The sequence below is a fragment of the Urocitellus parryii genome, chromosome 14 (genome assembly GCF_045843805.1).
Source record: "Urocitellus parryii isolate mUroPar1 chromosome 14, mUroPar1.hap1, whole genome shotgun sequence".
Classification (NCBI taxonomy): Eukaryota; Metazoa; Chordata; class Mammalia; order Rodentia; family Sciuridae; genus Urocitellus; species Urocitellus parryii.
The window spans coordinates 57,322,856-57,339,523 of NC_135544.1; the positions used below are offsets into that span (position 1 = coordinate 57,322,856).

Here is a 16,668-nt window from a genome sequence, read left to right on the forward strand (position 1 = left end):
CTGCGTCGGTACATGTTTAGGCATGGGTCACACAGCTGCCCAGTTGCCCCTAGTACTTCTCAAAAACACTGAGTGTGTGTGGTGAATGGTGTAACTTGCTTGTTTGGATCAGATCCTCCTCTCTTCTTCTACCTTCTCTGCTTCTCTGCCTCCCTCTGAACTTCTTCCCTCCTCCTCCTCCCCATTGCGTACTTGCCAAGTATCCTGTTGTATGACAATAAATCCATGTGGGTGAATAGCGATTTCTCACAAATTCAACAGGACAACTGAATCTTACCACATTCCTTTCAAATTACATGAAATTCTATCTAGACACGTGAGCAGAATGGAGGGACACTGACTGCTTCCCCTCCCCCACCCCACACCACCACACCCCAGGATCTAAGTTGTCCTCACACTGTCCCACTGCTCACTAACCAGGAACCTTGGCCCAGGTGCCAGCTGCTCACCTGCTCGGAGTAGTCATTCCCGTCAACATCATCACTGTTGGAATGGCCTCCTGGACTCTGTACATCTATCCCATGGCTCTCCAGGATTGCTGCTTCTTCGAAAAAAGCAAATAGATCCCTAAATTATCTGCTGCCTTATCACAGTGGCTGAAACACAATTAATTTTCATGTTGAGGAAATTGGAATATCATTAAACGAGAGCCTACAATTCATCAACATTTTGTTTCTTTTGAACTACAAGTGGGTGGAAGCCAACAGCATGCAGCTCAGAGAGATGCACATTTGCCATCCTATTGTCCCTGCCACTAGCATGTCATGTGGTCCACCCTGATTCATAAAACTTGTTAACTGGTCTTGAGGTCCTACAGAACATCACAGAGTTGGGATGATGAACAGGAAGTGTATGTCTAAACGAAATACAATTTTAGAAGTGCAAAACCAATCTCCTATCCCAATCTCATCAATTAAAAAAATTATTTTTCTTATTTTGGTTACAGCTTTGATCGGGGAAAGAAATGCTTTATTTCTTCCTTTTTCACTTTAGCTCAGGGGCAGGGTGCTTGCCTAGCATGTATAAGGCCCTGGGTTCAATCCTTAGCATCACATAAAAATAAACAAAATAAAGGCATGCTGTCCATCTAAAACTACAACAAACAAATAAATAAATATACAATGAGAAAAAACAGGGTGATTTTTATTAGGATCATTTAGACCTGCAGTTAATAAACTGAAGTCACTCTTAAACACAATGTTTGTAACTTCCTCATGAGAGAAAGCAGTCTCTCTGATACATTACCGATATTGGCTCTCCTCTTGATCTCCTTCCGTCTGTTAGCAAACCAATTATATACTTTCAGGGAGGTAACTCGTTCCAGATCGGACAATTTTTTGCCTGTGAATGCATGCAATAAAATTCAGATAATCTATATCTTGGACCCAAGAACGAACTAGTTTTAAGGGATAATACTTTTCTTCTTTAAAAGTTGCTTTTGATTCCATTTATTGTCAAAATAACAGCAGGGAGAATCTTTTTTTTTTTTTTTTTTTTTAGCATGACCTAGTACCATGTGCACACTAAAATTATTATGAAATGAATAAAGACACACATGAGTACATACCTAGCAACTAATAATACAATGTGCTTCTTTATATAATATGCTTTGATTCATAAGGGCAAACATAATAGTAAATAATTCCACAAAGTCAGTATATTAGGGTGCTAGATTCAAAGTTCTTATGATAGTACTGTGGAGGCTTCATTTAATTAGCATCATTCCAGGGAATGTTGTTATTATTTATCAAGTGTCTAAACAATCGAAATTTACTTACATCTTTAAGGCCTTCATTATTAATTATTTTCTTCCTGTCTTAAGACCAGGAATATATGACACATGCTTCCTTGAAGGCTAAAGGCCACTGTGACCATGCATTACTGTGACTACACTGGAATACACAGTATCACTCAGGCTGCATTTCAGACTTACTATTTTCTTTGGTTTGAATGTAATTTTTTATAAAAAGTACTATGCTTGCCAATAAGGACCCACCTGTACCATTCCCTTCTCTCCTGTCCATTTCCGTTTTTCAGCTTTAAGTCCACAGTGGGTGGAGAAACCAGAAAACAGATTTGTTAGGGTCTTGGTGATATATGGGTACAGTGTTTTCCAGGGAGAGTTCAAGTACCTGCAAAGCTTTAGGACTAGGACTTTTGGCTTATGTAAAAAAGGGTACAGATTCCTCTCACTTACATACAGTTGGAGCTGTTATAGTGTGGCTAGAAGTCTGGCTTCATTGTCATATTGATTGTAGTAGCAAAAATTGGAAATTATGCCCAATTGTCCATTAACAGAAGGGAAAATAAATTACTGCTTCATTGTTATAAGACATGGATACATTAGCATATAATCTTTAAGCCATTCAAAGTAACTGGCCAAATGGAAATCAATTAGATAACCTTAACTGAGAATGGTTTTTGGTAACAAAAATCTGTAAAACGTGAAATAGTCAAGTACATGGAATAAAATACTTATGAAGGATTTAAGTGGCTCCATTGACTTGCACAGAAACAACAGGACTTTAAAAGGGTGTTACCTAAGTTTTTCCTAAGCAGAAGTCGTCCCAACGTGGGGAGGAGACAGGAGCCAACTCAAAAAGGAATACAGAATCACACAATGTATAACAATTGTTTTTAAAAAAGAAAAATCTATCTAATCTTTTTATTAGCAAGCTTATTTAAATATTTCAAACTGTAAGTTCATTTTGGACTTGATATATTTATGCTAAATTTTGGAAAGAAAAATCTATACATAAAATAAAAAATTTTTCAAGGTCTCAAACCGTTTGCAGGGTCTCTCCCTGGAAATTCCAGTGTATGTGAGCATTTGATTCTGAATGCCATAATATCCCTCAGAAGTACTGTTTGGACAGGACAAGACAAGGCAGTGACCTGCAGAAGGATGGCACAGGCTGAGCAGAGAGCATTGACTTGAAATGAGTCGGAGATGCAGTGGCCTAAATGATGTAGCATAACAAGAGCAGCACACAGAGCAGCCTGGGCTTGGCCCTCACCTGGCTTCTGGATAACTGCATTGCAAGCATTTGCAATTTCTTCTCTCTTTGCTTCATCTGGGTATTGATTCTCATTGAAGTAACTGCAGAGGCAACCAATAAAGACACAATCTTTTTACTTTTCTAAATGTGCTCTCATAAAAACACTAACTCATTGAAAAACATGTTCTTCCTTAAAATGTACCATTCAAGTGTCTAGTTCAGGTGGTCTTCCAGAATTTTCTGTAGAATAGAAATGGACTCTTGTAGGCTGTTCGGTATGGCAGCCACTACACATGACTACTGAGCATTTGAAATGAAGCTAACGTAAGGGAAAGAATTTTAACTTTTACTTAATTTTAACTAATTAAACTTATATAGCTCTATGTCACCTAGTGCCTAGCCTATGGTACAGCAAAAGTGCACACACTGCTGTATTTCATTAAAAGATGTCATCAATATAAAAGTGATTTTTGATATGTATGAGTGATTACAGTCACAATGCCCAGGACTTTTTTTTTTTTTTTTTGGTCATATTGTTTGTAGTAGCAAAAACCTGGAAATTATGCCCATTAACAAAAGAATGGCAGAAAAAATTATGGAATATTTATATTTATACACAGCTATTTAAAAATGACTAGAGAAATAAGTTAGCACTCTGTCCACTGACTTGGAGGGATGTTTATGACATATTTCTTTTCTTTTCTTTTTTTTTAAAGAGAGAGAGAGAGAGAGAGAGAGAGAGAGAGAGCGAGAGAGAGAATTTTTTTAGTTTTTGGCGGACACAACATCTTTGTTTGTATGTGGTGCTGAGGATCGAACCTGGGCTGCACGCATGCCAGGCGAGCATGCTACCGCTTGAGCCACATCCCCAGCCCAATTTTATGACATATTTCTAAGTGCAAGAAACAATCTGCAGAATAATATGCATGCAAAATTATTATTATCAGAATTTTAAAATTCCAGTCTATGTATACACCAATTTGCATGGATAAAAGCTGGAAAAATATACATTAGCCTGAAAATACTAATTATTCATTGTGGGGAAAAGGGTTTAGTAGGAGGATATTTAAACATTTTCTTTGCATTTTTCTTATGTTAAAAAAGTAGGTTTATATTTTTCCTATGTTAAAAAAGTAGGTATTATTTTTGCTCAATAGTACTTTTAAAGGAATTTAGACTTGCTACATCTACCCTTTTATCAGACCCATGAGACACTCTGTGGGAACAGAATGCTTATTATTATTTCTACTCTTTCTATCATCTATGAGTTTTGAGAAACAAGAGAATATTCCCAACTTAAGCCTGGAAATGTAGGATAAGGAAATGACCCCTTATCAAATTCTAGTACCTACTATTTCTTTAGGGACACTGCTGCAAAAATACCCTGGAGTAGTACCCCCACACCCACCCAAACCTCCCAAGTCTGACTGCTGCTGACCCCTGCTCTGTCCAGCTTTCTCCATGATGGCACCTTGACCACCCTCCCCACAGTTTCCTTCTGAATCCTATGGTTTAAGCATATTTTCCTGCTTGATTTCCTGCTATCATTTTCAGGCCCACTGTTCACTCTGAGGATTTTCCCAAGTCACTATCCTTGTAACTGCTCCATTTCTACACATAGGACTTGCGGACAGTACTGTGCAGAGTGTAACAGGCAGGAATCTGAAAAGACATCCAGAGGAGTGCTGAGTTGAGCCCTGATGATGGGCTAAGCTACTTAGAGCTTCGCTTGACTATTCAGAAGTTTCCAAAAGTTTATGGGAGGCTGAGTCTCCCCTCACAGTAACTTTGCATCTTGATCTGCTGCTGCTCCCATAGCCTAGAAAAATGGAACAACCTTGTAAAGACTGCATTACTGTGCTTTCTCTTGCCAGTACATCTGTTTTTTGCCCTTCCCCCAATGTAAATCTTGCCTATATTTCAGGGTACAGATCAAATATTCACTCTTGGCCAGTCAAGCAAATTTTCTTTACCTTATGAATCCCACAGCACCTCATCTGTTCCTATCTTACAACTCTTTCAATTTGTATTATAGTTACCATTATATGCATCTTTTTTTCTTCTATATAGAAAACCACGAGGTCAGAGTGCAAGTCTGAATCAACATTCCTCCTTGGCACAGTTGACAAAGCAATAATGATGGACAGAATCACCACCAACCCAATGTGGGGCTTCCAAAAGAAATGACATCACAGTCTGTGAACTGCTGTCAACTGAAAGTACAGAAATGTTACAAGGCAGGTTTTGAAGGATACATACTAAAATGTTAGGAATTATTATCTCTGGGGAGCAAGAAGGTTAGGAGTAGAGGAGACATAAGGGAAACACTGGTGGTAATTAAGATTGATTTTCACATCCTACTTTGTATACTTATCTATTGAATTTCTTTTAAAAATGTGCTATTTTTGCGCCCGTCTAGCATGCGAGCGGCCGGCCCGAGTTCGATCCTCAGCACCACATACAAACAAAGATGTTGTGTCTGCCGAAAACTAAGAAATAAAATGTTAAAATTCCCTCTCTCTCTCTCTCCCCTCACTCTCTCTTTAAAAAAAAAATGTGCTATTTTTCATAATTTTCTTGTTAATTAAAGATATTTGAGGAAACACTGAAATAATTAAGAACTAGCTTATTGAATAATACAACTCTGTAAACAACTTATGTTTTGAAAGTTTTGGATCAGATAGAAAACATTAAGATTATGATTGCTGTTATAAAGACTAAAAAGATAAAGCCATATTTTTGCAAGCTAAATTAGAAATTGCAATTATTTGTGTTATGTGTTTTATACTGCATTAAAAAGTATTAAATTTTATTTTTAATCTGTAATTTTTCAGGATCTAACTATATAAAATAAAGAAGATGGAAGCAAAAAAATAGTAACTTTTTCTAAATTTAAAAGCTCAAGAAAATGCAGTTATTCACAATAGTTTCTCTAGGACTAATAAAGACCTACTGTTATGATTACTCTTAAAAATATTTTTTAGTTGTAGATGGACACAATACCTTTATTTTATTTATTATTTTTTTGTGGTGTTGAGGATTGAACCCAGTGCCTCATTCGTCTAGGCAAGCATTTTACCACTGGGCCACAACCCCAGACCAACAACCTATTATTTTTATAACTAAGAAATGTACAGCTCAGTTTCACTTCTAAATTCTAACAAATATTTAAAGAACTAATATCAATTCTTAAATTATTCTAAAATATTGAAGAAGAGGGAATTCTTCTAAACTCATTCTTCAGAGCCAGCATTGCCCTGGTACCCAAACCAGAAAAGGACACCACATAGAAAGAAAGCTATAGGCCAATATCCTTGATGAACATAGGTGTAAAAATCTTTAAGAAAATACTAGCAGGGCTGGGGTTGTGGCTCAGTGGTAGAACGCTCGCCTGTCATGCGCGAGGCCCTGGGTTCGATCCTCAACACTACATAAAAATAAACAAAATAAAGGTATTGTGTTCAACTAAAAAATAAATAAATATTTTAAAAAAAGAAAATACTAGCAAACTGAATCTAACAGTACATTAAAAAGATTATTCACTATGATCAAGTGGGATTCATTCTAGAAATGCAAGGATGGTTCAACACATGCAAATCAGTAAACAGACCTAAAACATAAACAGGATGCAGGAAAAATCTTGATAACAGATGATAAAAAGAATTTAATAAAATCTAACATTTTTTTCATTATAAAAATCTGAACAAATGAGATGAGAAAGGAATACATTTCAACACAATTAAGGCCATTTATCATAAGTTAACATTGTACTAATAAGGAAAATCTGAAAATTTTCTCCATAGGATCTGGAACAAGACAAGAATGCCCACTTTTATCCAACACAGTACTGGAAGCCCTATACAAAGCAGTCAGGCAAAAGGAAGAAATTAAGTGCATCCAAAGAGGAAAAGAAGAAGTCAAATTATCTCTGCAAATGACATAATATTGCATATACAAAACCCCAAAGACTCCACCAAAAAGCTCAGAACTAATGAATGAATTCAGCAAAGCTGCAGGTTAAATAATCAATGTACAAAAATCAGTTCTGTTGCTATATGCCAATATAGAATTATCTAAAAGGGAAATCAAGAAAGCAACTCTATTTACAACAGGGGGAGGGAGGGAGGTGATAAATTAAATCAAAGAGGTGAAAGATCTCTACAATGAAAACTATGAAACCCTGATGAAAAGAAATTGAAGAAGACATCAAAAATGGAAAGTCATACTATGATCAATATTGTTCAAATATCGGTACTACTCAAGGCATTCTACAGGTTCAACACAAACCCTATCAAATTACCAACAATATCCTTCACAGAACTAGAAAATACAATACTAAAATTTGTATGGAACCACAATACACCTCAACTAGCCAAAGAAATCTTGAGTGAAAAGAAAAAAGCAGGAGATAGTATACTACCTGACTTCAAACGATACTTCAAAACTACAGTCATAAAAACAGAATGACAGGGGCTGGGGATGTGGCTCAAGCGGTAGCGCACTCGCCTAGCGTGCATGCGGCCCGGGTTCGATCCTCAGCACCACATACAAACGAAGATGTTGTGTCCGCTGAGAATTAAGAGAAAATAAATAAATGTTAAAATTCTCTCTCTCTCTGTCCCCCTCTCTCTCTCACTCTCTCTTTAAAAAAAAAAAAAAAACAGAATGACAGTGGCATAAAACAGAAACTGAGTCCAATGGAACAGAACAGAAAGCCTAGAAGTAAACCCACTCATCTATAATCAATTGATCTTCAACAAAGGTGCTAAGAACATGCATTGAAGAACGAAGTCTTTTTGATAAAGCGTGGTGGGAAAATTGGATATCCACATGTAAAAAAATAGAGAACCCTATTTCTCATGTTTCAAAAATCAACTTGAAATGGGTTAAAGACTTAAATATACAACATGAAACTACTAGAAGAAAATAAGAAAGTTTGTCTAGGCATTAGAACAGACAAGAAGCTTATGGACAAGTCCCCAAAAGTACAGAAAACAGAAGTAAAAAAAAAAAAAGACAAATGGAATTACATCAAACTAATACGCTTGTGTGCAGCATAAACAACAATCAACAGAATATAGAAACAACCTATAGAATGGGAGAAAATATTTGTAAACTATACATCTGATAAGCGCTAATATCTGGAGTATATAAGCAACTCATGTCTCACTACCCCAAAGTATTCCATTTTGGACAGTACACTCCTTAAGACCACATCATATTATTGGCTGATTTGAATTTGATGTCAATTAAAATGATCTGAGTCTTTCCCATATGTACTCTATGAAAGAAAATATGATAATTGATCAGGGGAAAAAAAGGTAGCATCAAAGAAGAAAATAACTACTCATAAAAGGAGGTATATAAGTTCAAAGAATCTGACTGGCACATAACAGACTTTCAATAAGTATTTGTTTGATCTACAAATAACTGACTAAATGAATACATTACGGAGTACATGAATGGTTCCAGTTAAGGCTTTGGGTGAAACCCAGAATCATTTCTTTTAGGACAAAGACTGTTGGAATCTCACCATGTTGTACAATATCTTCTCCAGGTACATTTGGTGGTTTTAGCTTAAGATATAACTGAATATGATTACATCAAAATTATGCTTATTTTTAAAACTACATAACCAAACTAGACTATCAATGAAGTTGGAAAATACGTCTAATGAATGACTTTAAATTTGGGCATAATTAATCATTCATTTAATCACTGAAAAATGCTGAGCCCTAGTTTATACCACACAATTGATTAAGGGTGGTAAAGATGAACTAGACAAAACTTCCCAGAGTAGGCACCAAGAGATACAGTGCATATAGAAACAAAGTACTGTGAAAAAGAACCATATTACTTGTATGAACATTGTACTGTAGTAGCAGAAGACATTTGTCCAGAGTCTTGAAAAAAGAGCAAAGGTTTTCAGAGAAGGAAGGGTGGATACAGTGAAAAAATGCAAGGAATCATGTGAGAGCTTAAAATATTCTTGAAACAGAGCATGAGAGGGGGTAATCAGGGTTCAAGCGGAGAAAGATTGGGTCTAGACTTTCAAGGATGTGTAGTCAACTTTATAGGAAGACATGGTTTGAAGCCAAGATAATGTAGGATCTAACTTCCTTTGTATGACAATACTTCTGGTTATACTAGAGGCAGAAGCCCATTAGGCAGCTGTAGCAATAGGTTAGGAGACGCCTGGGGTAAATTGAGTCATGGAGAAAGAGGAGGTGGGATACTTTGGAATGGTACTAAATGCCTTTAAAAAGTCTTAGGAACAGCATGCACAATTTAACTTTTAGATTATTTTGAAGGAACAGATATTTCCTTCCTTTTTCTTTTTTTTTGCTGGGAGTGGGGATGGGGGTTGGTACCAGAGACTGAACTCAGGGGCACTCAGCCACTCAGCCCCAGCCCCAGCCCTATTTTGTATTTTTATTTTAGAAACGGGGTCTCACCAAGTTGCTTAGTGCCTCGCTTTTGTGAACTCGCGATCCTCCCACCTCAGCCTGGTACCCCACTATCTCATCTCCTATTTGAGAGCATCTTTGTGTGAAATGACCTTCAGCAACAAACAAAACTATTTAAAAACTTCCCCATTCTTCTTGTTTTGACTTTACAAAATGAAGTGAAGGCACAGAGATGAAGCAAATGGGAAAACCCTCTCTGAGTAGAGCATCCTTCTTTTGCTAACCTAAAAAGGCCTAAGGAACACTCTGTTTACTTACAGACTAGAACAGTGATATTCCATCTTTTATCTAAAGATAGAAGTTCCTCTAATACTAATCCTACTTTGCAAGAGAGGAATAAGGGCAGAGCTAGACATCATCGATGCACATGACTCTTCCTCATTCAACCTGGACTTTAGGACAATGAAGGATCTTATTCATCATCAAACCTGCTCATTTGAGAAAATGGGGACCACAACAAGGTGCATTCCCCAAAGTAACAGAGCTGGCATGGATCAGGGCCTCTTCTGGTCCCATATGCTTCCTACTACTGTCTGCTAAAAAGTTGCTGGGAGTTTGGGGTTGATGTCCCACAAAACTCAGAATATAAACTTATGCGAAGATAGGGTATTTGCCGATGTAATTATGGTAAGGATGAAGATGAGTTCACACTGGGCCCTAATTCCAGTGACAGCATCCTTATAAGAGACAGAATGAATACACAGAGAAGGCAACGTAGAGATGGAAGCCGACACAACCAGGATGCGTATTAAGGATTGCCAGCAACTGCCAGAAGCCAGAAGAGGCAGGAAGTGGGGTAGGGTCCTCAGAGCCTCCAGAGGGAACCAAACTTGCTAGCACTTTGATTCTAGATGCCTGGCATCCAGAACTATGGGATAATAAAATTCGGTTGTTTCAGGCCCACCAATTTCTATGTCAACCATAAGAAGCTAAAGTACATTGGATGAACTACAAAAACTTTTAAACTGAGATTGAACCCAGGAGTGCTTCACCACTGAGCTATATTCTTAGTCCCCCCCCCCCCCCCGCCTTCCAGTAAGGGTCTTGTTAACTTGCTAAGGGTCTCATTAAGTTACCCAGGCTGGCCTCTAACTTGTGATCCTCCTGCCTCAGCTTCTAAGAGTTGCTAGGATTAAAGGTGTGCACCACTACACCCCAGTGAATATGGGTAGTCTTAAGGGACAAAATGATTAAACCAGTGTTTTAAAAATAGTTAACAATGTGTAAGTATTAATTTTTAAATTAAAAAATGTATCTAAAATAAAAATAAATCTGGGTCATGTAGTATTCAAAACACCCTACCTCTGATTAAGTTAAAAACTATTTCTCAAAGTATTTTTCTTCTCTTTCAATATTCTCTATTTACAAACTGGCAACATAATCAGGAAGATGGGACTTGAGCTAGTAATACAGCTAGCTGCTAACTTACACGTCCAAGCACAGGAGACCCCATCATAAGTTATAGTGTAAAGTGGACTTAGTCAATAAAAATTCTGTTTTCAAGTATTATATAAACGATAAACAAGTACATAACTACATAAACAGTTTAAGCCTCTTTTGCTTAAAAAGATATGTATACAACATAAAGAAAAATAACTGAAAATACATCAAATATTACACATGAATATCTCTAAGTGACAGTATGAAGGGGTATTTTAATTTCTACACTTTCTTGCATTTCCTCATATTTTAAGCTTTTTTAAAATTGCTTATTTTTTATGTATTTTTTTTGGTACTGGGGATTGAACTCAGGGGCACTTCACCCCCATTCTTTCTAATTTTTATTTTGAGACAGGGTCTCGCTAGGTTGCGGAGACTGGCTTGAATTTGTGAATCTTCTGCCTCAACCTCCTAAATTGCTGGGATTATAGGCATGCACCACCGTAAGCAGCAAGCATAACTAACTAACTAACTAACTATCTATCTATCTATCTATCTATCTATCTATCTATCTATCTATTTATTTCTAGTACCAGGGATTGGACCTAGGGCACTTCACCACCCAACCAGGTATGCACCACAATGAGCAGCAAGCATATCTATCTATCTATCTATCTATCTATCTATCTATCTATCTATCTATCTATCTATTTATTTCTAGTACCAGGGATTGGACCTAGGGCACTTCACCACCCAACCAGGTATGCACCACAATGAGCAGCAAGCATATCTATCTATCTATCTATCTATCTATCTATCTATTTCTAGTACCAGGGGTTGGACCTAGGGCACTTCACCACTGAACCACATCCCCAATCCCTTTTTATTTTTTATTTTGAGACAGGGTCTTACTAAGTTGCTTAGGGCCTTACTGAGGCTGGTCTTGAATTTGCAATCCTCAGCCTTCAAATCACTGGGATTACAGGTTAACTTTCTATTTAAAAAATATTCTTTGAAAATAAAGTTTGCTGTGTTAAAGCATGAGGAAAGTGGAATTATATATTATTATTATTATTATTTTTTTAAATTTTTTAATATTTATTTTTTTAGTTCTCGGCGGACACAACATCTTTGTTTGTATGTGGTGCTGAGGATGGAACCTGGGCCACATGCATGCCAGGCGAGCGCGCTACCACTTGAGCCACATCCCCAGCCCCATATATTATTATTTTTAAATAATAAGCTTTCTTAGCTTACCTTAATGCCTTTTTGCAACACATTTACATTTAAAAGTTTATTTTGCAAACATTATGGTACAAAAAACAGAAAATGTCCTACATTAATGTCTTTCTTCAGATGAGTTTATTTTTAATTCTACAGGCTTGGTAAAACAATAGCTCTCACCACAGTGGCCTTTTAGAAGGTGCAGGTACAAGAAAAGCTAAACTATGCATGAGTTCTTTTACAGAAGGGCTAGATGTTTTCATGGATCTGTAGCATCTTCAAGTTTTAAAATAGAAAAGAGTTTTAAGTGGAAAAATTAGGACTGGACCATGGACAGATTAAAGTATTCAAATATGGGAATCTGACCTTTTTGCCAATTCCCAAATACATATGGGATCCCATAGCACAGCTCATTACATACAGATTTAGAAAAACCAGAGTAGATCCTGACAAAGAATCAAGGACCTATGAGCTGAAAGGAGGCATACCAGGTCAACCTCTTTACTGTGCAGGTGAGGATATGAACTTTACAGATGAGATGCCAGAGAAGAACTAGCTTGCTTAAGATGGAATGAACTTGAATTCAAGCTTTCTGACTCAGGTCACAGGCTCAAAGGCATCTACCAGGAACAGCCACTATTTGACTACTCATGGTGTTGTTTCCACTCTCTTTTCAAATATGTGATGCAAATTCCTAAGCAAGGAATCCTACAGACCAAAATTTGGTTAATTTCACAAGATTTCTTGGAAGCATGACGTGATGCATCAGTAAGAAACTCATGACAACCCTAGGACCACAGGTCTTGGGAAAAGGAAATCTAATTGCTCTGGGGACAAAACACTGACCTATCTTTTTTATACCTGGGCACAGAAGAATTACAAAAATCCTGGAACTTCTCACTTGAAGCACATCAATACACATTAAAAGTCTAAGTCTGCAGTGCAGTTATCGTATCTTAGAAGAATTACTGACTCTTCAGACACTAGCAGGAAAAAAGAAAAAAGCTCCCAAATCATTATCAGGATGGTAAGATTTCTTTCTTCACTTACTTAAAGAAAGAAAAACCCATTCAGAGAATTATGGATATGTATGCAATGTGGCCTAACATAAAGTTCGTATTTCCTGAGGTCCTTCCTTGCAAAGATTCTATGTTTAAGTGTTTTATTTATTTGTAGCATGCTAACTGTCACTAGACCCTACTTTCTATGTGATAAAAAGGTATCAGTGATAACGCTGGATGTAGAGGCTGAGTTTTTAGCACATTTTGATCTATCATTAAGCCTTAGAAACAACATAGGCTATCACTCATCCAATAGCATCTAACCCTAAATGAAGTATTGCCATATTGGAGACTTTGTGCCTGTTTTATTACACGGCAATTAAAAAGCAAGTTAGCTTCTAATACCTACTACTTTTTATAAAAAAAATACACATTTTAAAAAAATTATAGATGGACACAATACCTTTATTTATTTATTTTTATGTGGTGCTGAGGATGAAACCCAGTGCCTCCCATATGCTATGCAAGTATTCTACCACTGAACTACAACCCCAGCCATAATGTCTACTACTTCTTGATCTTTCTGTGAAGACTGTGAAAAGAATGGAGACAATTTTATGGGGAAAAACAAATATATTAGGGAATAACAGTAAAACTGCCAAGTTCTGGCACTTTGAAAAGTGAACTGCGTCATCTAGTTCACACTCTACTGAGGCACTGCCACTGGCGTGCTTCTTGCTGCCATTTGCCTTGCCATTAGCATCTCCCTTTCTGTTCATCAGCCTTTGCTGGTAGGAAATAGGTTTACAAAAGAGATTCATAAAGTGGTCTGGATTGGTTAAGTTTCTTATACTTGGTTGACCAACAATCTATTCCAATAGAAAGATGAACACAATAGAATTGATAAGACTATCATCTGCATGATTTTTCTTAGGATCAATACTGTGCTTCTACAAAATGACTACTTCACGCTAAAGGGATATTTTCTGGATCTAACATGAGAACTGGTGTTTCCAGGGATCAATCTAAAGTCTTAATCTTATCAAGAAGCAAACCAAGTGCAGAGCAGCATAGATTCTTTTAAGAATCGGATGCATTGATTATCTTGATACTTCTCTGAAGGCAGACAGAAACACAATACTTTACCCAGGGGTATTTAACTACTTTTTCTTAAACATGGCTTTTGATTTCCTGTATTTTGGGGCTGTGACCATTTTTAAGTGGGAGTCAATCAAACTACCAGCACACAGACAAATGAGTCTTCTCTTGCCTTTTAATTCTGATAACATTTGATAAAACACATTTTTTTTTTTTTTGTTAATGTGCTTTGGAACTAAAAGGTCACCTACCAACTATACAAGAGATAAATAAACTCCTTCAACTACAGAGCAAAGATATTTCGATGTCAGACCAAAGTTTACATTCTCAGTAAGATGATGACAACTACATGAGTTTCAAGATAGAACCATAGCTTAGTATGGCCTTTTAATGGGTAGCATGTCAAAGAAAGAGCCAACAGCACAGAATACGTGGATGAGACACTGGTATGATCAGGATTTCTATGGTACACAGTTTTTCAAAGTATAGTCTAAAGATCACTTATAGATGCTTCAAAGCACTAAAATTTCATAGCCTGTTTAAGTTTCCTCAACCAAAAAGCAATGAAGTAGAACAGTTACTCACAAGTTACACCAATTGAGATTATCAAACATCAATCACATATGTAAACATTTGTTCATATTGTGCATGTTGAATCTAACAATGACTTTTTAAAATTTTTAAATTACCTTTATTATTAACATTACATCTTTTTTTTCAATATTTATTTTTGGTATAGATGGACAACACAATGCATTTATTTTTATGTGGTGCCGAGGATTGAAACCGGGTCCTGCCCGTGCTAGGTGAGCGCTCCACCATTGAGCCACAATCCCAGCCCCTTAACATTACTTCTTAATGCAATATTATAAGGGCCAAGAACACATTTTATCTTTTTAATAATAATGTATCTCCTAGAATCTATCACAATGACTGATAACAAAGTAGAAGTTTAAGTATCTGTGTTTTTAAAAAGAGAAAGTTCACTAGTTTCCAGTTAGCCTATATAAATTGATCTTCCTCAATAATGTTTATAACATGATGTTTATAATTCAGTAGTTTCTAGGGTGAACGGATATGCATCATTGGTAACTCCTTACATACAACACCAATATTTACTTAACTATGCTTCAATTCTTTGTAAATTGTGGCCATAGGGTCTGTTTAATTGGCTCAGAGATCAGAGAAATAGGAGTACGTTGTTTGCATAAAATGAAACTGCTGACAAAGCACCTAAATGAGGATGGGGAAAACTTTTAATATGCCTCAAAAACATCATAATTTCTTCTGGCTATTTCTGTTTGACCAAAAAGGAACCAGGAAGTATAATTTGCCAATTTTAAAATGCATTTAAAGACAGTTCATCTTCTTACTGGCTATGAGAAATGGATTGGGATAACTTTACCTGTCAATAAGTGGGAAAGTTTTGTTGTTTTTTCCTCAAATAGTCTAATGGATTGAAATGAGGTCATGTCCAGGCTCCTGCTGTCTTATATAAATGTTAAGAACTTCCTTCTATTTGCAGAGATACAGGAGGTGTAGTTCATTATATTCCACTTGAGTCATTCCACAGGATATGAAAGAGGATAAACTTTTTAAAATTCAACTTCCAGTATCTATTAATTCCAAAATTTAGTGTATTCTTCCAGCATTTTCTATCCTAGAATAGCAATGACACCAGAAGGAAAGGAAATAGAGGCCAGCATGCCAGGCGTTGCAGTGATGGCAAAACAACCTGAGGAGGGCAGAGCGCATGAATTTTAGATCTTCATTCACTTCAGACCAGGATAAACGTGTTTTAAAAGACTCACTTACGCTTCCACAAAATCATTTTTGAGTACAATGATCAAACTAAGGGAAAACAACACTGAGGCATTTCAAGGTAATTTTTCTGCTATCTTTGAATTATTTTGATTGGATCTCTTTAAATCTTTCAATTACTTATCCTTGAACTGGAGGCTTTACAAATTTTTAAGATTCTACTCCTTACTTGAGTCTAACACACCTGGTGGGGGAGAGAATAGGAAAGCATTTTGTAATTTTGTTAAAGCTGTAGGGTCTTCTTAAACATTGAATTCCATCATGTTCAAGTATTAGACCTTATGTACAGCACTATTCTGGCCTACAGCCCTGCTGAGTGTAACCAAACCCTAGTCCATGGAGCACATAAAATATGTTACTGAAATGCCAGGTATAATTTACTTAGCAGATGGTGAAATAATTGATCCTTGCAAATATACTGCCTAAAATTTCATTAAATGAGTAGGAACACTAAATTTTATAATAATGTATCTTTATTATATGAATCAGCAAAAAAAAAAAAAAAAAAAAAGGAGGGGGAACTCAAGATTTTTAAACATGAAAAATGGCCAGAATTTCAAGACATTTCCTTGACAATGTGTAGACAAGGGAATCTTATTTAGTCTCTTCACCTTAAAATGAAAGGCTTAAAAGCTTTACAAACTAGTTGTAAACTTTTTTAATTCCTAGCTGATGCAG

General features: G+C 36.4%; 1 protein-coding gene across 2 annotated transcripts in view; it reads right to left on the reverse strand.

The window, feature by feature from the left end:
- Positions 1-16,668, reverse strand: part of Hmbox1 (homeobox containing 1) — a 157,353-nt gene that overhangs the window by 14,205 nt on the left and 126,480 nt on the right. Inside the window, exons 7-10 of one of the 2 annotated variants that reach the window (XM_026398845.2) lie at positions 3,018-3,100; positions 1,246-1,341; positions 450-544; positions 133-204 (exon numbers count right to left, since the gene is read on the reverse strand). In XM_026398845.2, the coding sequence (XP_026254630.1) occupies positions 133-204; positions 450-544; positions 1,246-1,341; positions 3,018-3,100 (346 nt within the window). The remainder of the gene's footprint in view (positions 1-132; positions 205-449; positions 545-1,245; positions 1,342-3,017; positions 3,101-16,668) is intronic. The other variant, XM_026398848.2, reaches the window with a different exon arrangement.